Source organism: Pseudonaja textilis, chromosome 11 (assembly GCF_049901715.1).
Source record: "Pseudonaja textilis isolate UNSWEBS1 chromosome 11, rPseTex1.2, whole genome shotgun sequence".
Classification (NCBI taxonomy): domain Eukaryota; kingdom Metazoa; phylum Chordata; class Lepidosauria; order Squamata; family Elapidae; genus Pseudonaja; species Pseudonaja textilis.
The window spans coordinates 421,729-444,925 of record NC_142000.1 but is presented as its reverse complement, the minus strand read 5'-3'; the positions used below and the strand labels follow the sequence as shown (position 1 = coordinate 444,925).

Here is a 23,197-nt window from a genome sequence, read left to right as displayed (position 1 = left end):
CATAAATGGGAGTCAGGAGGAAGAGGAGGACTTGGCTCTAAGATTTAAGCCTGCTTTGCTGAAAGTTTCGGAGTCGTCTTCCTCTCCAGAAACTTCGTCCCTGATTGTGCCTCAGGTGTCGGCAGATAATCAGGAGAGTGTGCCGGAGTCATTAGCTGAAGATCAAGCCGAGAAATGCTGGTCTGATGCAAGGCTATGACGCAGGCAGAAATGTGACATACAACGTAAAAAAAAAAGAGACTGACACGCCCCTCAGGGAATATAAGGAGGCGTGTTAGCTCTGAATCCCTGTTCGGGTCAAATTGTCTTTTGGAGTTAGCAGTTTGGATGAATTACTCTGTGTGACGGTCGCTTCTGATTTATTGCTTTGCTCGTTATTGGACTTGGTAGGCAGCTTCTGGGAAAACTGCCAAGAACAAATTCAGCCAAGGAAAGTTAACTCTGTCATTTCTGTTTCTGTCTGTTTGAGTATTTTTCTTTGGAAATTTTGGACTCTCACCTTGTGGCTACAGGTGAGATAGAACAATTCCTAGCATAGATTATTGAAAGATAACAATGGACAGTTTGCAATTATCAAGGAAAAATTATGATTTACTTTGGTTTCAATGTATGCTCTGAATAAGAGTTAAGCACAATTTCTTAGGAAATTATTTAAAAGATTAATAAAAGTTAGAATAGAGTTCTTATTTATTTATATTTTTATTAAATTTATCTGTCAACCATTTGCTGTTTGGGGTGACTAATTTTCCACTCACTTCTTTAGGGTCTACTAGATTATTTAACTACCTGAAATTGCAGTGGATTACAGAAAGGATTGGGTGCCCTGAGCTGCTTGGCAGAGTGAATCCAAGTGCTTTCTCTAATCCTTCCAGTAAGGATTCATGCTAGGCCAGGGGAGGGGAGGGCTTGAGCGGCAGCAGAAAGATGCTTTTCTCAGAGCTCCAAGAACCGATACCCCCGCAGCTAGATGGTCCTAGAGAGATGGTAAGTGAAAGGAGGGCATCCTGTCAATCCCAGGGACATCGCAGTCCCTGGTTGATCCAGGAAAGCTCCTACAGTCTGGCAGCGGTGGGAAGCGACCATTAATCTCGAGCCACTAAGAAGCTGTGCCGGCCTCAGAATGGAAGAAGAATAGAAAGAAGGTGTGTTGGTCTGGATGAGAAATTCTTATTTTTAAAAATAAAGATAGAGGAGTACACCAAGTGAAAGATTTATTAAAGAAAGAAAGAAGACAGGAAAGTTAAGGGCAGCGGCGAACGGCAGGGAGCTGTCAACTTTATTCAGACTTTTTATATATTTTTTAAAAAAGAATATTTTGTTTGCTTCTTTGCTTTGAACAACTGGACTGGACTGAACTTAAAAATTAAGAAGAAATTGAACTTTTTTTGTTTCTTAGTTTAAAATCTCTGAAGTACTTTGTTCTTTTGACTTTTATTCACTTTCACTGTTTAGAACACAGAGATACAGTGTAACTAAGATACATGTGTAAGGAAAGCTAAGCAATACTGCCATCTAGAGGTCACGGAAAATTATTTTTAAGAACAATAGACTTTGAGAGGAAGGGAGGAGCTTGCGCCGTGACGATACGGTTTGCAATCGAGCTCCTCGATTGCAGCCGATATCTCCGTTACCGGCCGGTCCAAATGGACCTATGCTGTCCCGTAGGGACAGCTATTGTGAAGAGCGTATCCTGAGGATTCCGGGGATATTGCAAAATCCCTGGAAGTCCCAGGAGAAGCTCTTTTTGCTGGCAGCGGAGAGGCAGCCCCCATGCTGCTGAAGTCGGGGCGGCTCCAGAAAGAACGGGTCTGAAAGAGAGTCTGTCGGTTGGGTGAGAAACTTTTTTTTTTTTATTTAATTTTTTGAGTTTTGAAAGTTCACTCTGATTATTAGAAGAAATCTGTGTGATTTTTTTTCTTTTGACAAAATTGACTAAGCGGCGTTTTTTTTAAGGGAGACGTCAAAGAGAGGCTTTATTTGCTCTTTTTTTTTTCTTTGCTTCCGGACTTCATTGTTACCTACTGGATAACTGGACTGTTCCTTTTTATATTTATACGTGTTATTCTTCCTTTGGATTTTTCTACTTTTAGGCTAGAGGCTCCCTTTGTTTATTTTTTATTCTTTTTTGCCTTTATATGTTTGTGTATTCCTTGCGGGCTTTTTTTTTTTTTCTAATTATGCTGTTCTGAGAGGAGGGGGGAAAGTGAGAACTAAGAAACTTTGTAACACTGCCAACTAGAGGCTTGGAAACATTTTACTTGAACTGGAAATAGACGAAGGACTTCTTCTCAAGGACATCTTTTGATAAGATAGAGGAAAGTGCCTGGTAGAATATTATTACAGGTGTCTTTCTGGATTCTTGTTTATAATTAAACATTTATGGCTTAGCTTTGAAGCTTGTGAGAAAGAGAAGGGAGTCATAATTAGAGCCTTGGACAATTAAATAGAGTGCAGTGTATTGTTGCCTACTTTCTTTTTTTAATTCTTTTTTTTAGTTCCGCCATCCCCTCCACCAGCATCAATTTATATTTTTATTCTAGTAAGGTTTTTATTTTTAAGTTTGATTTATTTGCAAGGGGAAGCCTCTGAATTTTTTATTTTTATTTTATTTTGATTTATTTTATTTTATTTTTTCTCCTTTCTATTTGGATTTTGCTTTTCTCTTTAATGTATATCAATGGACTATTTCTTTTTTCTGTTTTCACTTGAGACTTTTTTGGCTGGATTAAGGTGTGGAATTCGAAGAAATTTATTCCTTTTGTTTTTTTTTTCTCTTTTTCTTCTTTTTGGCTTTGGCCTCGTTTATTATTATTATTACTGGGTTTTTATTCTTATTTTTATTTTCTCTTGTGGATTACTTTTTAATTGGATTAAGGTCAGGAAGAACTTGAAGAATCTTTTCTTTTTTTTTCTTTTTTTGCCCTTTTCCTTTTCCTTTTTCTCTTTTTTCTTCTTTTTCCCTTATTATTGGTTTCTTTTTTCTATTATTGGCTTTTTCATTTTGGACTATAATTGGCTACTCTTTTTGAATTAAAATTTGAAAGAATTTGAACAGCTGGAATCATTTAAAATGAGTAAGAAACTTATATCTTCGGGTGCCTCTGTGTCTACTTCTGCCTCCCCACCATCTGGACAGCGTTCAATTCAGACAATGTTAAAGCAAGATAAAGAAAAAGAACAAGAAAGAGTAACTTTACAGATGATTATGCAAGGAATTCAAGATCTTAAGATAAAAACAGATACCATTGAACAAAGAACAGGGAGGACGGAGGAAAAAGTGGAAAGTATTCAACAGATGATGGCAAAGTATGAGGAGAGACTTCAAAAAGTCTAAGAAGGGGGCAAACGAAGAGAGGAGAAGATTGGAAATATTGATAATAGATTAACAGTGATTGAACAAGAAAAAAGTGGGATGCTGAAGTGGGAGTTGGATAGATCAGAATTCTATCTCAGATTTCAAAATATAGAAGAAGAAAAAGGACAAGATTTGGCTGCGATAATGGTAGGAATCTTGGCGGACGCTTTGGAGATAACAGAAGAGAAGATGATGGATGGAATAGATGAGATATATCGAGTTTTTACAAGATATGCGATGAGAAATAATCTGCCCAGAGAAGTCCATATTAGATTTACTAAAAAATCCATCAAGACACAAATTTTGCAAGTGGCAAGAGAGAAGATATTGAAATACAAAGGTAAAGAAATTTTGGTCTTAAAACAAATACCTAGAAGAGTGAGAGAGATGAGAAGAGAATATCGATTCCTGACCAAAATGTTATTGAAAAAGGAGGTGACTTACAGATGGCTGATCCCAGAAGGACTGATGTTTACGTGGCAGGAACAGAGACATAGAATTGATTCAATTGAGAAAGCAGAACTGTTCTATGCAGAATTTTTTGGAGGGAGAGAAGGAGAGGCAGAAAAGAAGGTTCCATTAACTGAACCCCAAGAGGAACAAATGGAGATTGGAAAAGAAGAAGGTGCAGTAGGTGGACAAGTGGATATTAAAGATCAGCGTGAATCAAGACCCACGAGAGTGGTTAAATCTAAATATAAAATATAACCATGGAAGAGAAAAAACTGATTACAATGAATATAAATGGACTGAATTCAGCTGCTAAGAGAAGGAAGATTTTCCATAAATTAAGGAAACTAAAGTTTGATATAATTTGTCTACAAGAAGTACATATTAAAAAGCAATATGAACAATTGTTATTACAACCAAAATTAGGGAAATTGTTTACCTCTTTGACTCAATGTAAGAAAAGAGGGGTGGTTTTATATATTAAAGAGGCTATCCCAGCAAAAATGATTTATACAGATGAAGATGGGAGAATATTAATGGTGGAAATAATGGACAATAATAGAAAGATACTTTTGACTGCAATCTATGCCCCGAATGATAAGCAGGAAGAATTTTATAAAAAATTACATACCAAGATGGCTGGACTGGACTATGCTAATATAATTATGATGGGAGACTTTAATGGAATTGTGGACAATAAACTTGATTATATTGCAACAGCAGCAAAGTATAATAGAAAAACTCTTCCTAAATCTTTTTTTTAAAATGATAGATGAATTAACTTTAAAAGACATATGGAGAGAAAGAAATGTTAAACTTAAGCAATATACGTTCTATTCAAATAGACATTTATCATGGTCCAGACTTGACATGATTTGGATCTCAACAGACTTAATATCTAGCATTCAAGAAATAAATATTGAAACAAGTACTTGGGCTGATCATAACCCATTGACAATTAAATGGAAGGGACAAAAAAAAAGATCGAGATGGACATTAAACAATACTATTTTAAAGGAGAAAGAATTTGTACAATGGATGGAGAAAGAATTGGCTTTTTTTTTTAAAGAGAATAGAAAAGAAGACACTTCAATACAGAATGTTTGGGATACAATGAAGGCTTATGCCAGAGGCTTGATAATAGACTATACAAGAAAAAAGAATATTAGGAAAAGGCAAGCTTTCAAAACCTTGGAGGATGAATATAAAAGACTCGAAAAAGAACTGCAGAAAATGCCACAGAAAAAAGACGTTAAACTGAAACTGGATATAACTAAACATAAAATGGACTTAATAGAGAAAGAAGAATTGGCACAGAAAATTAGGAATGCTAAACAGAATTATTTTGAAGATGCAAATAAGCCAGGTAGATGGCTAGCATATAAGTTGAGAAAGGAGAAAGAGTCGAGGAAAATATTGCAGTTAATAGATGACCAAGGTAAAACTTGTCATGGCAGCAAAGAGAAAAAAGAAATTATTCATGATTTTTACAAACATTTATATAAGAAAGAAGATATTGATGAGGAGAAAGTTAAACAATACCGGCAGAATGCAAACCTACCTAAGATACCTAAAGAGATTGAAGAAATGCTAGAAAGCAATATAACAATGATGGAGTTAAGCCAAGCACTTAAGAAACAAAATAATGGAAAGGCACCAGGTCCAGACGGGTTTCCTGTAGAATTTTATAAAACCTTTCAAGAATCACTGTGTATTCCACTGTTAGAAGTTATGAATGAAGTTATGTTAAAAAAGATAATACCTAAAACATGGTCAGAGGCTTATATTACACTTATTCCAAAAGAGGAGGCGGACCTACTTCAAATCAAGAATTATAGGCCGATTTCTTTATTAAATGCAGATTATAAAATTTTTGCTTCAATATTAGCAGAAAGACTTAAAAAGTACTTGAATAACTTTATCCACCCAAACCAAAATGGGTTTTTGCCAAAGCGACAAATTAGAGACAATATGAGAGTAATTCTGGACACCTTGGAATACTATGAGGCGCATCCTGAAAAGCAAATGGCTTTGATATTTTTAGATGCTCAAAAGGCATTTGATAACGTGAATTGGAGATTTATGTTACTTTTAATGGAACAGATGGGCTTTGCTAGAAGATTTATTCAGGCAATAGAAGCAATTTACAATGAACAAACAGCTAAGGTAATGATGGAGGGAGAATTTACAGATCCTATTAATATAAGAAAAGGCACAAGACAAGGTTGTCCTCTTTCTCCCTTGCTATTTGTATTGACTTTGGAAGTGTTGAACAGAAATATCAGAGAAGATAAAACTATAAAAGGAATGAAAATTAAAAAGGAAGAATTTAAACTACAAGCTTTTGCAGATGATCTAGTCTTTATCTTGGAAGACCCCATAGAAACAGCCTTGAAGCTGTTGGAAAAGATAGAGGCATATGGGGAGGTGGCCGGTCTGAAAATAAACAAAGATAAAACAAAGATTTTGTCAAAGAATATGTTGCTAAGACAAAGAGAAGAACTGGCAGAATTGTTAAAAATTCAAGTTACAAATAAGGTTAAGTATTTGGGGATATATTTGACGCCAAGATGTAGTACATTAAAGGAGAACAATTATATTAAACTTAAACAACAGATAGCCCAAGATCTGAAAAAATGGGAAAACCTACAATTGTCATTAATAGGAAGGATTTCAACAATTAAGATGAACATTCTACCCAGAATTTTATTTTTGTTTCAAACAATACCAATTAGGCTTGGAAAAGAATATTTTGAGGATTTAAACAAAATTGTTTTGAAGTATATATGGCAAGGCAAGAAAGCAAGGATAAAGTTAAAGCTTTTACAGGATGCCAGATCTAGAGGAGGGTTTGGCCTGCCTAATTGGGAGTTGTACTACCAAGCTGCAAATTTGATGTGGGTTAAAGAATGGATAACATTAAGGAAAACTAGATTGTTGACATTAGAAGGTCATGATTTGTTGCTGGGTTGGCATGCTTTTTTATGGTATAAGGGAACCAAAACACAGGGGTATTTTAGAAGACATTATATACGGGAGTCTCTGTGGCTAAATTGGGAGAAGACAAAAAAACAATGTTATTTGAAAATTCCAGTTTGGTTATCAATGATAGAAGCGTTTTCTTACCCTATAATTTATAAAAAGGAACAAACAGTTAGCTATGGGGAATTACTAGATGAAAAGGGTGAACTTAAATCGATGCAAAAATTAGAGGAACAAGGCATACAGATGAATTGGTTTTCATATTTGCAAATACATTCAAAGTATTATGAGGATTCCAAAACAGAGGGATTTTATGATAAACAAACTGATTTAGATAAGATTTTGATGGGTACTGATGAAAAGGTGATTAAAAAATTATATGGTTATTTATTGGAAATTAAGCTGGAGGAAGAACAAGTTAAAGAAACTATGATTGCTTGGGGGAGGAATTTTGGATATGGGATTGACTTAGAGAAATGGCAGAAATTATGGTTGCAAAACTATAAAATGACAATGTCTACAGCCTATAAAGAAAATTTGTATAAGATGTTTTACAGGTGGCATTTTCCCCCGACAAGGATAGCAAGAATGTTCAAGAACAAATCCGAAAAATGCTGGAAATGTCATCAGAAACCTGGTTCATACTACCATATGTGGTGGACTTGTGAGGATGCTAGAAGATATTGGACTAAAATCCACATGTGGTTGGAAAAAATGACAAAGAAGCACATAGACTTGAAACCGGAGCTTTTTTTATTGGGAATCTTACCAGATGTTTATAGTAAAGAGTTGAAATATTTGATTGTAAATGTATTGACTGCGGCTAGGATTGTATTTGCAAAAAATTGGAAAAATGAGAAAATTCCATTGCAGGAAGAAGTTATAAAGAAAATATTGGAATGTGCTGAGATGAGTAGATTGACTTTTGAAATCAGAGAGCAAGAAGATAAACAATTTTATATAATTTGGGATCTTTTCTATCAATGGTTGAATGATGAAATACAAAAATAGAATATTTGAAATGTTAGACAATAAGGAATAATATTGATTTCATTTTTCTTTTCTCTTTTTTGGTATTGGATATTATATTTATATAATGGTTTTCTTTTTCCTTTTTTTCTCTTATTTAGGATAGAACTGGCACGATTATATGATTTGTTTTAGAATAAATTACTTACTTAAAATATAGTTATCTCACAAAGGCATGATCGAATAAAAGTATAGTCAAACTTCTTTTTTTTAATAATGATATGATGATTTATAAGTTTGTATTGACAATAAGAGTTATTATATAAGGTAATTGTAATTGTGACTATGAAATGAATGCACAAAATTGATGAACCAACCGACTCACTGTTTGTATATAAATATGGGGGAGCTGATGTTTTTATGTTTTGTCTGTTTGTTTGAATGTTAAAAAACAATAAAAACTTTTTTTTTAAAAAAAAAAGAACAATAGACTTTAAAGATTAAGCTATTTTGACTATAGAGAAGTGGAGAAAGATAATGAGTCAGCACTGAAAACAGCTGCTGCTTTCATATAGCTGGTACACGATTGGAAAGTTGAATAAGATAAAACAAAAGAAAGAGAAAGAACACTGTGACCTTGGATAATATATATGGTTTGGATTCTGGCTTTCTAGACTGACTGAATGCTACACTGAGATTTTGGTTTACTTAGTGACATAGATTTATGAATTACAGCTGGTATTTTTTTGTTCTTTATTCTATTTTTGCTGGAACATATGTTGGATTTATTTTTTCCTTTCTTTTTGTGGGGGGCGGCGGGCTTGTTTTACTTTCTGGCTCAGTTTCTCAATGTGGATTAATTTGGAATGTTCGTTTTCTTTTCTCTACTTTTTTTTCCTTTTCTATTTTTCTTTTTTTCCTTATTGATAGTTTGACTAACAAGTGGATTAACAAGTGGATATAATTTGGCATCTTTGGATTCTATTTTTATCTTTTTCTGTCTTTTTTCTTTTTGTTATTCCCTTTTCCTCTCCTCTTCTATGTAGAAGTGGACGGATTTGTATTTTCTTTTCTCTTTACTTTTTTGGGAAAATCTCTCTTTTCTTTTCTTTTCATATATTAGACTTTTCAAATTGTATACATTTTTACTCCATTTCTTCTTCAGATTTATAGTTTCCTTTTCTGTTTATGGATCTTCTAACTCCATTATGTTTTTCTTTTCTTCTTTTGGATAAAGTTGGATTAAGGTAGAGAAGAACCTGAAGATTTATTTTTAATTTTGGGGGGCTTTTGCGAATGGATTATAATTTGATCTGATATAAGTAAGAGAATTCCTATTGGATCATCATTTCTATCTCTGAGCCTAGCTGGTCAATGATCTATTACAACTATGATTTAGCAAGAGAAAGAAAAAGAAAAAGAGATTTCAATGTAAGAAATAAAGTCAATGCTTCAAGTAATACAAGATCAAGGGAAGCATACAAATGATACAATGGAAAAGCTGGAGGAAAGGATGGAAAAGATGGAAGGTGTTAATTGCAATAGCACTTAGACTTATTTACCACTTTACAGTGCTTTACTGTCCTCTCTAAGCGGTTTACAGAGTCAGCATATTGCCCCCAACAATTTGGGTCCTCATTTTACCCACCTCGAAAGGATGGAAGGCTGAGTCAACTTTGAGCCTAGTGGGATTTGAACTGCCAAATTGTAGGCAGCTAGCTGCAGAAGTAGCTTGTAATTCTGCACTCTAACAACTGCACCACAGAGGCTCCAGGATATATGGAGAAAAAATACAGAAGATGGAAGAAAGAGGTGATAAAACAGATAAGAAAGTAGGAGAAATAGATAATAGATTGACAATGGTTGAAAGTGAAAAAGGGAAAGATTCAATATTCTGGGAGATGGAAAAGGCTGATTTCTATTTAAGATTTCAAAACATCTAAGAAGAAAAAGGAGAAAACCTCAAAGAAATCATGACAGAAATTTTAGTGGAACCCTTGGAGATAACTAAAGAAAAAATGATGGATGGAATGGATGAAATATACTGAGTATACACCAGATATGTGATGAGAAATAAATTACCTAGAGAAGTACACGTGAGATTTACCAAGAAAACCACAGGAACAGAGATACTGCAGAAAGCAAGAGACGATTTATTGAAGTACAAGGGAAAAAAAGTCATAGTCTTGAAACAAATACCAAGGAAAATGAGAGATTTAAGAAGAGAATACCAATTTCTGACAAAGATGTTAATCAAAAAAGAAGTTAATTATATATGGTTGATTCCTGAAGGTTTGACATTCATTTGGCAAGAACAAAAACACAGAATAGACTCAGTTGAGAGAGCAGAACTATTCTATAATGAATACTTCAGAGGAGCAGAAGATGAGAGAGCAAGAGAAGAGGAACTTAAAATATGAGAAGAAATGGCAAAAGAAATGGAGAAGGAAAAAAGGGAGGAAAGGGGACAGGAGGAGGGAGCAGTAGATGGCAAAATGATAATTAAAGAACCAAAAGAACAAAGAACAACAAGAGCAATAAATCCTACTTTTGAAGTTTAAACAATGGAAGAAGAAAAGAAACTAATTTCTATAAATATAAATGGACTAAATTCGGCAATTAAAAGGAAAAAGATATTTCACAAACTAGAAAAATTAAACATGGATATAATTTCTCTACAAGAAGTGCTATTAAAAAAGAGCATGCACATGTGTTGAATTGTCCTAGAATTGGGATATATTCACATCATTGGCACAACAAAATAAAAAAGGAGTTGCTTTATATATTAGAAATACAATTAAAGCTAAGCAAATTTATACAGATGAAGAAGGAAGAATTTTCATGGTTGAAATAACAGATAACAATTTAAAGGTACTTTTAATTGCAATTTATGCTCCCAATAATCAGCAAGACCAATTTTATAAGAAACTACACAATAAAATTATTGAATTGGAATATGATAAGATATGTATCTTTGGAGACTTCAACACAATTGTAAATTCAGAATTGGACTATAAAACACAGAAAACAAATAAGAACAGAAAAATATTACCAAAATCCTTTTTTAAGATGGTGGAGGAGTTGAATATTAAAGATATATGGAGAGAATTGAACAGCAAAAATAGACAATTTACATTTTATTCAAATAGACATTTATAATGATCAAGAATAGATATGATCCAGGAAGTAAATATTGACACAAATATTTGGGCCAATCATAACCCAATAAGGATTAAATGGAAGGGACAAAAGAAAAGATCAAGATGGACTTTGAATAATTCGATTTTGAAAGAAAAAGAATGTATTAATAACATGGAAAAAGAATTGGCTTTCTTCCTTAAAGAAACTAAATCAGAAGAGACCTCACTATAAAATGTATGGGATACTATGAAGGCATATACCAGAGGTGTGATTATAACTTACACAAGAAGAAGAAACATTAAAAAGAGACAAACACAGCAAATCTTAGAACAAGAATGTAAGAAATTGGAGAAAGACTTACAAAGATACACACAACACAAAAAAAATCAAAAATCAAATGGATATAATCAAACACAAAATTGGATTAATGGAAAAATAAGAATTGGCACAAAAGGTTAGAGGGGCTAAACAGAACTATTTTGAAAATGCAAACAAACCAGGTAGATGGTTAGCATATAAACTGAAGAAAGAAAAAGAATTAAAAAGAATATCACAACTTATAGATGAAAATGGCACATTATGTTATGAAAATGAAGAGAAGAAAAAAAAATAATACAGAGATACTATGAGAAACTATATGTTCAAGAGGCAATATCGGAAAACAAAATACACCAATATATACAAGAGGCAGAACTACCGAAAATACCTGATGAAGTAAACACCATGTTAGATAAGAAAATAACAATGATGGAACTGACAGAATCAATAGACAAAACACTGGAAAAGCTCCTGGCCTGGATGAGCTACCAGCTGAATTCTATAAGACAATATAGGAAGTAATTTCTACTACAATGTTGGAAGTACTGAATGAGGTTTTGATAAAAAATAAAATACCTGACAGAGGCATATGTTACACTTATACCAAAAGAAGATACCGACCCACAACAAATAAAAAATTATAGACCAACGTCCCTGCTAAATGCTTACTATAAAATATTTGCTTCAATAATGGCAGAAAGGTTAAAAAGATATTTAAACTATTTCATACACTCAGACCAAAATGGATTTCTGCACAAGAGACAAATAAAAAATAATATGAGGATAATATTGAATACTCTAGATACTATGAAACCCATTCATAGAAACAAATGGCATTAGTGTTTTTAGATGCACAGAAAGCATTTGATTATGTGAATTGGCAGTTTATGTTGATGCAATTGGAGGAGATGGGTTTCGCAGACAGATTCATTAGAGCATTAAAGGTGATATATAACAAGCAAGAGCAATGATAAATGGAGAATTGGTAGAAAATATTAACATTCAAAAAGGAACCAGACAAGGCTGTCCACTATCCCCATTGTTGTTTGTATTGATTTTGGAAGTATTGAATAGAAATATTAGGAAAAATGAAGAAATAAAGGGAATTAAAATAAAAAGGAAGAGTATACAAACTTTTTCTGATGATTTGGACTTTATATTGGAAGAACAACTGGAAACAGGCCCTAAGTTTATTAGAGAAATAGAGGAATTTGGCGAAATAGCAGGACTGAAAATAAACAAAGAAAAAACAAAAAACTTAGTGAAAAATATGACAGAAAAACAAAAGAAAAAATTAATGGATAAATTAAATATTCAAATTACAAAAAAAGTGAAATATTTAGGGATACAAATAACAGCTAAATATGGAACACTTAAGGAAGATAACTATGAGAGATTACAACAGATTGTGATAGACTTGGAAAAAATTACAATTATCTTTAATAGGTAGAATAACAACAATTAAAATGAACATATTGCGAAAAATATTATATCTCTTCCAGATGATTCCAATAAGATTGGAAAAAAATATTTTGAAGATTTAAATAAAATGATGTTGAAATTTATCTGGCAGGGAAAAAAGACAAGAATTAAAACTAAATTATTTCAGGATGCAAGGGCAAGAGGGGAACTATATTATCAGGCAACAATATTGATGTGGATGAAAGAATGTATTGTATTGAAAAATGTCAGATTATTAACACTAGAAGGGCACAATTTACAATTGGGGTGGCATGCATTTTTATGGTATAAAGAAAGTAAAGAACATGGATATTTTAGGAGACACTACATTAGGGACACTTTATTGACAGTATGGGAAAATATAAGAGTACCACTATATGAAAATACCAGTCTAGCTATCAACATTAGAAGCTTTTACATATCCACAGCTTTTCAAAAGGGAACACATTATTAGATATGAAGAAATTTTAAATGAAATGGGTGAACTCAAGACAAAGCAAGAATTAGATTTACAAGGGATAAATGTAAATTGGTATTCGTATTTGCAAATACATACAAGGTATGAAAAAGACATTAAGGTTTTATAAGGAACTGACTGAATTGGATAAAATCCTAACAGGCACTGAAGAGAAGTTGATTAAAAAATATATGGTTATTTATTAGGAGTGAAATTAGAGGAAGAGCAAGTAAAATAATCAATGATTGCACGGGGGAAAATCTTTGGATATTGAATAGACTTGGATAAATGGCAGATATTATGGTCTAGAAACTATAAATTAACTATGTCAACAGTCTATAAAGAGAATTTGTATAAGATGTTTTACAGGTGGCATCTAACCCCAACAAGAATTGCCAAGATGTTTAAAGATAAGTCGATGAAGTGCTGGAAATGTCAGAAGTCACCAGGATCATACTACCATATGTGGTAGACATGCACAGAAGCTAAAAAGTATTTGAGTAGAATACACATGTGGCTGGAGAAAATGATAAAACAGTGTATCGACTTAAAATCAGAGACATTTCTATTGGGAATTTTGCCTGAGGGTTATAACAAGGAGTCAACGTATTTGATTATCAATGTATTAACAGCAGCTAGGATTGTATTTGCACAAAATTGGAAAAATGAGAAAATTCCAATGGATGAGGAAAAAATGAAGAAAATAATGGAATGTGCAGAAATGAGTAGATTGACAATGGCAATTAGAGAACAAGAAGAAAAAGTATTATAAAATTTGGAATTTATTTTATAAATGGCTGGATAGAAGAGTAAGAAATTGAAATATATAAGTACAGTATAATATACTATTGTTAATAAACAAATGAGTTAGATAAAGAAAATGAATGCGAAATATATCATTGAAAGACAATAATTACAATATTACGGATAATATAAGTGATACACGTGATATAAAATACTGGTTAGAACGATTATAAACATATATAAGTAAAATATGTATGATAATGTTATTATGTGAACAAAGATATACGTACCCAACTGATACACTGTTGAATAGAAAGGTTTTATTTGTTTGTTTATAAAAATAAAAAACTTTTTATAAAAAATAAAGTAAAATTTTAAAAAAAGGATTCATGCTAGGCTTTCCCAGAGAACTTGTATGCCACCTATCTTGCTGAAGGCAGCTCAGGGTGAATAATTTATTTTTATTTCTTTATTTAAAACATTTATATAGCTGCCCATCTTATACCAAATTTTTCTTATATCTGAATTTTTCTTTTTGTAACCGTAAAGATAATTTTGTAATCACATCTGCATTTCGCTGCAAGAAAATAGATCTTTCTTTTTTTCCTGCATCTTTGTCTTTCTTTCTTTCCTCTATATTATTTTTCTTAGTTTTTGTCTTCCCTATACATTTACAAAGAGAGAGAGAGGGACGGAGAAAGAGGGGGGGGAAGAGGAGCTGCCTGCTGGAGGCTGCTTTCTAAAATTGACAGCTGTTTGTTTGCTTCCTAAGTAGCTCTGGCAAGCATGCTAGGCAAAGAGACAGCTCTAAATAATTCTTTTCTCTGTGTATTCCTATTATGTGCCCTCTCTTGTAGCCCCTTCATCTCCCGTGATTGTAAAATATCCATTTTCTCCTTGTTAATTATCCTAGCACAAGGGTGAATGTTTCAAAGGGCAGGGGATGGGGAAAGGGGCGATGTCCTTTTATCCAGCTTCCTCGTGAATCACTTCTGCCATCACTCCCTGCCATTAGGACTCATCTGACTATTTGGGGTTATATCTGTCTGATGCAGTCAAGCAAAATAAATTTGAACCATAAACACAGATGAAGTCATGTCATTTTTTTTCACTTAATGCCCACTTTTGTCAAACTGCTGGTCCCCACTGTGGTCTCTAAATGAGAATTACCTGTACTAAAGAAGAAAAATAAAAACTATGAAAACTGCTGAAAACTCAGAATGAGAAAGGTGCTATTTGTAGAATCTGGAGCCTCTCCTAGAATACTGTTCTTAATCAGAAGTAATTCCTTAAAGACCAACCATTGAAAATGAATTCCTTAATACACAATGAATCATGTGCTATGAATAATTAGAAATCAGGCAAAATTCCAGTGTATTTGAAGGCTTGTACCTGATGAAGGACTCACGATCATCTGTGAGGAAGGACCAGCGATATCTGATAAGAAGGGGACTGCAGTTGCTCATACTGATGTCACGGATAACTTCTGTGTCATTCAAGATGCAGCCAAAATCGAGATCCATTGTTTGGAAGTGGAGGTTTGGGAAATGCACTTCTCCCCGGAGATCAACATAGTCCACGTGAGGATGCTCCAAGTAACGCAAAACAAGAACCTCGTCCAATACGCGACTACACAGATCATCTCTATAGACAGGGTTAAATCTGACTGAAAGATGATGTATCTCTCCAATGTCCATTTTTAAAGGCTGAATTGGAATCAAAGTTAAATACACATTAGTGATTAGTTTGGGCACGATGGGTTCTGTACATGTTTTTAAATGGCTAAAGCATACCTTGAGGACATTCTAGGGAAAAAAGGAAATTGGAGCTCTGTTTTTCCAGTTACATATGTATCTATGCATACATTTATTTATTTATTGAAGTTTACTGGCCTCCCATCTCTGGTAGACTCTGAATGGACTGAAGCACTTAGCAGAAATCAGATGGGGGATGAGCAAGAGAAAGCCAAGGATGTGGACAGCAGCTAGGCGGGGGGTAACAAAGGTGGGGGTAACAGAAAGCACTGGAAAGAGGAGGGGGAGAACAGTTATTGGGATGTCTTCATTCGCCAAACATGTAAAGCTGTCCAACTCCTTAAGGACTTTGACTGGGTACAGTATTAGGAACAGATTAGAATGATTAACAAATCTGAAAATATAGATTACAATGGTATGAAAGTATAGATTATGATAATATGTTACACTAAGGGATAGAAAGGAGAGAGGTGAGTCACACCAACCTTCCCTAACTCAGCCTGGATGGGATTGGCTCTAGGATCCCTGCAGGTTTGATTCTGCCCCAAACCCTAAACAACAAAAATGTTCTTTCAAACCAAAATTTGAAACTTGGCAGAATTTCCAAAATGTGATTTGCTTGTTTTGGTTTTGAAACAAAACACAATTTCTGTTTCCTGCACATTACTAATTGTAGTTTTCTTATACTATAATTAACACTCCAGCATCCGAGACTGTTCTGCTATCCAGGATGTGTACTGAATTCAGATGAAGGATTTACCTGTTCAGGAACTGGAATCTTTTTGTGATTTGCATCACAGAGGGCAAAGGGCTCTTGCAAAGAAAGGACAACCCTGAGTGGCAAAGAGGAAACATTCTTCAAGGACAGAGGCTTATACTGTGCGGTCAAAATATCACTGGGGTTCTGGAGAAAAAAATGAAAGACTGAGCAAGAATCACACACACAGGCAAATGCCACACACAAAATAAGGTAGAATCACATTATGACAGTGTTAGAAAGGGCCACTGAAGTTCAGTCTATTACTTCGTGCATGAACCGATCAGTGGCCCATGGCAATTAATGAAGGACCACTAGATTTTAAAAATATTTCCAAAGAATATTGATGTCTTCTGTACCACTAGACTAATTATGATGCAACTCTTCCTTTGCTCAAGAGTATCTGCTCAGCACATCACATGTTTGGTGCTGCCGGGCATGGAGGCTGGACAGAGAAAAAGAGAAAGAGGGAGAATAGTATCCTTGACAGGGGAGGAAAGAAAAAGGAAAATGGCTGTACAAATGATGAACAGGTATTACCAAAATATATAAATGCTTCCTGAAATTTGAAATAGAGCATGCGTACATAAAAGAATAGATCAGAGGTGGGCAACTATGGCCCCTTTATGACTTGTGGACTTCAACTCCCAAAATTCCTGAGCTAGCATGGCAGCTGAACTGGGACTTGAAGTCCATAATTCATAAAAGGGCCATAGTTGCCCACCCCTGGAATAGATAATAAAATAGGTTAATAATTTTGGACATAACATCCTGTTGGAGCAGTAGGAATATAGGTGGTTAAAAGGATGAACATTCACATTATGTTATAACCCAGAAGAGATTTTTTACAAAATGATATGACTTCAGAAAAGTTATCTAGAATGTATAAAAGTATCTCAGGTTTATATTGGAAATGTGGATGACATGAAGGGTTATTTTTAAGCAAATCTGGCTTCACCTATTGACTTTGTTTATTAGAGGTTCCCTAGGAAGGTTGCAAATGACAGTCCCAGGCCCCCAGGATGCTGCAACCATTGTAAATACATGCCAGTTGTTAAGCACCCAAAGTTTGACACATGACTTGGGGCTGCTTGACAGACATGAAAGATTATGTGTTTATATGGTTGCTGTGAGATAACTATAGGCACAAAAAAAGAAAGTTTCTGAAATATCCAAAATAAGTGGTTGGTGAAAATGGCAGAACTAGCAAAGACAGCAAAATTAATTCGTTTGCTTAGAATCTTTAATAAATCACAATATGTATTATGTTCCTTCTTACTTCAAACACTTCACTATCATCCCAGTGCCAAAGAAACCCTCCATCAAGGAGTTAAATGACTACAGATCTGTTGCTCTGACATCCATAATTTTGAAAACCTTTGAAAGATTAGTGCTGGCCCACCTGAAAATCATCACAGATCTGTTGCTAGACCCCTTTCAATTTGCCTACTAAGCAAATAGATTGGCAGATTATGCTGTCAATATGGCTCTGCACTACATTTTATAACATCTTGAATTTCCAAGGACCTATGCAAGGGTCCTTTTTGTAGCCTTCAGCTCAGCATTCAGTACCATTATTCCAAATATACTCACTAAACTGATTCAGCCAGCAAATGGATCATAAACTTTTTTTTTTAGAATGGAATACTTTATTGGCCAAGTGTGATTGGACACACAAGGAATTTGTCTTGGAGTAAATACTCTCAGTATACATAAAAGAAAAGATACATTCATCAGAAGTCGAGAATCATAAGGTACGACACTTAATGATAGTCATAGGGTACAATAAGCAATCAATCATACTAGGAAACAGTCAATATAAATCCTAAGTATACCAGCGACAAAGTTACAGTCATTCAGTCACAGTAGGAGGGGATGGGTGATAAGGAGTGATGACAAGATTAACAGTAATAGTAGTGCAGACTTTGTAATAGCCGAACAGGGTTGATGGAATTATTTGTTTAGCAGAGTGATGGCTTTCAAGAAAAACTGTTCTTGTGTCTAGTAGTTCTAGTGTGCAATGCTCTATAGCATCGTTTTGAGGGAAGGAGTTGAAACAGTTTATGTCCAGGATGTGAGGGGTCTGTAAATATTTTCACAGCCCTCTTTTTGACTTGTGCGGTATACAGGTGCTCAATTGAAGGTAGGTTGGTAGTAATTGTTTTTTTCTGCAGTCCTAATTATTCTCTGGAGTCTGTGTCTTTCCTGTTGGGTTGCAGAACCAAACCAGATAGTTATAGAGATGCAGATGACAGACTCAACCATTCCTCTGTAGAACTGGATCAGCAGCTCCTTGGGCAGTTTGAGCAGTTTGAGTTAGCACAGAAAGAACATTTTTTGTTGTGCTTTTTTGATGACGTTTTTGATGTTAGGTGTCTATTTTAGGCCTAGTAGAACCTAGAAATTTGAAGGTCTCTACTGTTGATACGGTGTTGTCTAGTATTGTAAGAGGTGGTAGTATGGGAGGGTTTCTTCGAAAGTCTGCCACCATTTCTATGGTTTTGAGTGTGTTCAGTTCCAGATTGTTCTGGTTACACCACGAGGCAAGTTGTATAACCTCCTGTCTGTATGCAGATTCGTCGTCATCTCGAATGAGACCAATCACTGTTGTGTCATCAGCAAACTTCAGTATTTTAACAGATGGATTGTTTGAGATGCAATCATTGGTATATAGGGAGAAGTGGAGAAAGCACACAGCCTTGGTGGGGGGGCTGTGCTGATTGTACAGGTATCGGATGTGATTCTGCCTAGCTTCACCTGCTGCTTCCTGTCTGTTAGGAAGCTTATGATCCACTTACAAGTCTGTTCATGTACTGCTAGTTGGTTTAATTTACTTAGAAGAGTGTCTGGAATGATGATATTGAATGCTGAACTGAAGTCTACAAAGAGGACCCTTGCGCAGGTATTTGGAGATTCAAGGTGTTGTAGGATGTAATGCAGAGCCATGTTAACAGTATCATCTGTTGATCTATTTGCTTGGTATGCAAACTGCATGGGATCTAACAGCAGATCTGTGATGGTTTTCAGGTGGGACAGCACAAGCCTTTCAAAGATTTTCATAACTACCAATGTTAGACCAACTGGTCTGTAGTCATTCAGTTCCTTGATGGAGGGCTTCTTTGGCGCTGGGATGATAGAGCATTTGAAGCAGGAAGGGACATAGCACATCTCTAGTGATCTATTGAAGATTCGGGTGAAGACTGGGGCCAATTGGTCAGTACAGATCTTTAAGCAAGAAGGAGTTATCTTGTCTGGCCCTTGTGCTTTTCTTGGCTTTTGTCTGTGTAATAGATCTTGCACTTCTTTTTCTGTGATCACCAGAGATTGTGAATCCAGTGGATTGGGGCCAGTTGTAGGAGGCTTGGCTGTTGTTGGTGTGTTTGAGATGTGGGTTGTAGAGATAGGTGGCTGTAGTTTCCTTTCAAACCTGCAGTAAAACACATTCAGGTCATCTGCTAGTTGTTGATTTCCTTCTGTCTGGGAAGGAGGTTTGCTGAAGCCAGTGATGTTTTAAAGAGTTTTCCACATGTTTGCTGATTCATTTGTTGAGACCCGATTCCTTAACTTTTCAGAGTAGCTTCTTTTTGCTGCTCTGATCTCTCATTAATAATATGTTTCTGGCCTGGTTGTATAGCATTATGTCACCTTTTCTGTAGGCTTCCTCTTTGGAACGGCATAGCTGCTTAAGTTTAGCTGTGAACCAAGGTTTATTGTTACTAACATATGATGTTACAGTATCTGTGAGCTCATCTAGGTCTGCAGAGGCATCTTCAAAAACATTCCAATCAGTGCAATCAAGGCAGGCCTAGAGTTTCAGCTCTGCCTCATCCGACCAAGTCTTCACTGATTTAATTGTTGGTTTCATGGTTTTAAGTCTTTGTCTGTTAGGCAGGTACAAGGTGAATCATGCAATGGTCAGAGTGTCCCACAGCTGCTTGTGGTAAAGACCTATAAGCATCTTTTACTATTGTGTAGCAGTGGTCTAAAATATTTTTGCCTCTGGTGGGACAATTTACATGCTGACAATATTTTGGGAGCTCTTTCCTTAAATTTGCTTGTTTGAAATCTCCTAAAATGATGGGAAGGGAACCTGGGTCTTTGGCTTCAGCCTCTATAATTTGATCAGCAAGAGTTTGTAATGCCTTGTTTACACAGGCTTGTGGAGGAACATACACAGCTATTAGAAGAAATGAAGAGAACTCACGTGGAGAATAAAATGGCTTGCAGTTGATATGTAAAGACTAAGTTTTCATCACAGAACTTATATATTATAGTTATATCCTGAGACCAGCTGTTGTTGATATATAAACATAATCCTCCACCCTTTATTTTACCTGATGTCTCTTCAAGTCTGTCTGATCTAAATGTCTGAAATCCTGTAATGTATATGGTGTTGTCCCCATGAATCTGTGGATTAAGCCAGGTTTCAGTAAAACAAAGAACAGCCGAATTGTAAAAATCAGAATTCCATCTATTTAAGAGATGAATTATATCCATCTTGTTAGCAAGTGAGTGTAAATTAGTCAGAAAGATTGACGGAAGAGTAGTTTTTCCCCCCCTATTCCTTAGTCTGTTTAAAATTCCCACTCGTTTACCTCGTCTCCTTTTTCGGTGTTGCTACTTCTTTGCTTTCTTTATTGTAATCCATAGTACCGGAGAATTAGCTAGAATCTCCTCCGCGTTTGCAAAGACAGGTGGGGGGGAGGAATCAGAAAGCTGCTCCTTAAGGAAACATTACCTAATTCTTAGCAGATGGTCTTGTGAGTATGAAATCCTTAGTGAATTGCAGATAATAATAAGGAATAAAGAAATCACTAGAGGGCATTTCACCGAGGCAGCCGTCATCGGTGCCAACTTGGCAGAAAAAAAAAACACTTCCTACCAGATAGGAAGCAGCAGGTGAATGTAGGCAAATACTTATACTTATCAGATACTTATACAATTAACATTCTCCACTTCTCTTCTCTCTCTGTACCAACAACTACATCTCAAAGGATCCCTCTGTTAAAGTACTGAAGTTTGCAAGATGATACAACAGTGATTGGTCTCACTTGAGACAACGACAAATCTGCATACAGATGGAAAGTTGAACAACTAGCCTTGTGGTGCAGCCAGAACAATCTTGAGCTGAACACACTCAAAACTGTAGAAATGCTAGTAGATTTTAGGAGAAGCCCTCCTATTCTATCCCCTTACAATACTAGAAAACAGTATCAACAGTACAGACCTTCAAGTTTTAGGTTCTATAATATTTCAAGATTTAAAATTGATATCTAACATCAAAAATGTCACTAAAAAAAGGGCAACAAATAATGTTTTTCCCTGCACCATTTCAGAAAGCTCAGGCTTTCAAAGGAGCTGCTGATCCAGTTCTACAGAGGAATTACTGAGTCTGTCATCTGCACCTTTGTAACTGTCTGGTTTGGCATAGCAACCAAACAAGACTGACACAGACTTCAATGGATAGTTAGGACTGAGGAAAAAACCAATCTGCCTTCTATTGAGGACCTTATATACTGCACGAGCTAAAGGTATTTTCCCCCTATGCCCTCACTCTGTGCTGTTGTCTGTGGATTCTCCCACTAAATGCAAGCACGGGATAAACTGAGCCTGGTTTCTTCTCAGTTTTTGGCCACAAACTACTAGCAAAAATGGCATTTGATCACAAGGAGGCATTGAGAAATGTTTCCCCTTTTGTATTTGAGCATCCAAGAACGGACAGGAAAGACAAAGAAAAAGAAAGAGAGCAAGGAAGGGAAAACAAGGAAAGAGGGGAAGAAGAAAGGAAAATGAGGAGGGAAGCAAAAAGAAGAAAAGGGAAAAAAGGAGAGGAAAGGGATTATAATGAGAGGGAGTCAGATTCTGAGGGAAGTCCTGTCTTAGCACTTGGCCACCAGCAGCCCTGCCTTTTCATCATTCCCTTGTCCCCTCCCCTTGTCCCCTCCTGGTGGTCTCCCATCCTATTCTGAGAATGCTTTGGTTACAAAGCCGGCTCTGAAGCAAGCTCCAAACCGGTAGGAATTTTTTTTGAAACGCACCGCTTTCCTATTACATATTTCCTTATCTTCTTATGACTATAACTTTGTTGCTTATATCTTACTATTTATACTGATTGTTTTATTTAGTATCCTAGTATGATTTATGTTGATTGCTTATTTGACTATCATTGAGTCTTGTAACTTACGATTTATGATTATTGCATTTTATGATTATGATCAAGATTTATCACTTGTTGCTTGTATATGCACTGAGAGCTTAGGCACTGGAGACAAATTCCTTGTGTGTCCAATCACACTTGGCCAATAAAGCTATTCTATTCTGTTCTGTTCTGTCCTAGTCCTATTCTTTATTCACAGTGTTTTTCAACCTTGGTAACTTGCAGGTGGTTCAGCTGCGAGAAACCTCAGCCAGCATGTGTGGAGTTCCAGTCCATGCATCTACAAGTTGCCAAGGTCAAGAAACATCAGCTTAAAGAGAGACCAGCAACTTCATGTATTAAGTGACATAAGGAAATTCCTTATGGTTTTTTACTGAAAAAAAGAAAAAATGAACTCATGATTTATAAATCTGATGATTAGAATGGGTACATTATGGAAAGAAGGAAAATTTGATGTAAACTTAAAATGAGATGATAAAATATGAACGTATTTATGACATTACATGGGAGGACATGGAACGAGAAGAGGCTCAGGGCATTGGCAATGCCAACGGGGGTGGGCAATCCTAGACAAACTGGGGAGAGGGCTTTACCAGTCATGCAGCAAAGGACAAGAAAGAGAGGGGAGGCTCACCAGTCTTTCCTGGCTCAA

At 35.4% G+C, this 23,197-nt stretch overlaps 1 protein-coding gene across 4 annotated transcripts in view; it reads right to left on the bottom strand.

The window, feature by feature from the left end:
- HYDIN (HYDIN axonemal central pair apparatus protein) overlaps positions 1 to 23,197 on the bottom strand; it is a 343,587-nt gene that overhangs the window by 158,428 nt on the left and 161,962 nt on the right. For all 4 annotated transcript variants that reach the window (XM_087940240.1, XM_087940242.1, XM_087940241.1 and 1 more), the window contains exons 22-23: positions 16,392 to 16,535; positions 15,270 to 15,583 (exon numbers count right to left, since the gene is read on the bottom strand). In XM_087940240.1, the coding sequence (XP_087796366.1) occupies positions 15,270 to 15,583; positions 16,392 to 16,535 (458 nt within the window). The remainder of the gene's footprint in view (positions 1 to 15,269; positions 15,584 to 16,391; positions 16,536 to 23,197) is intronic.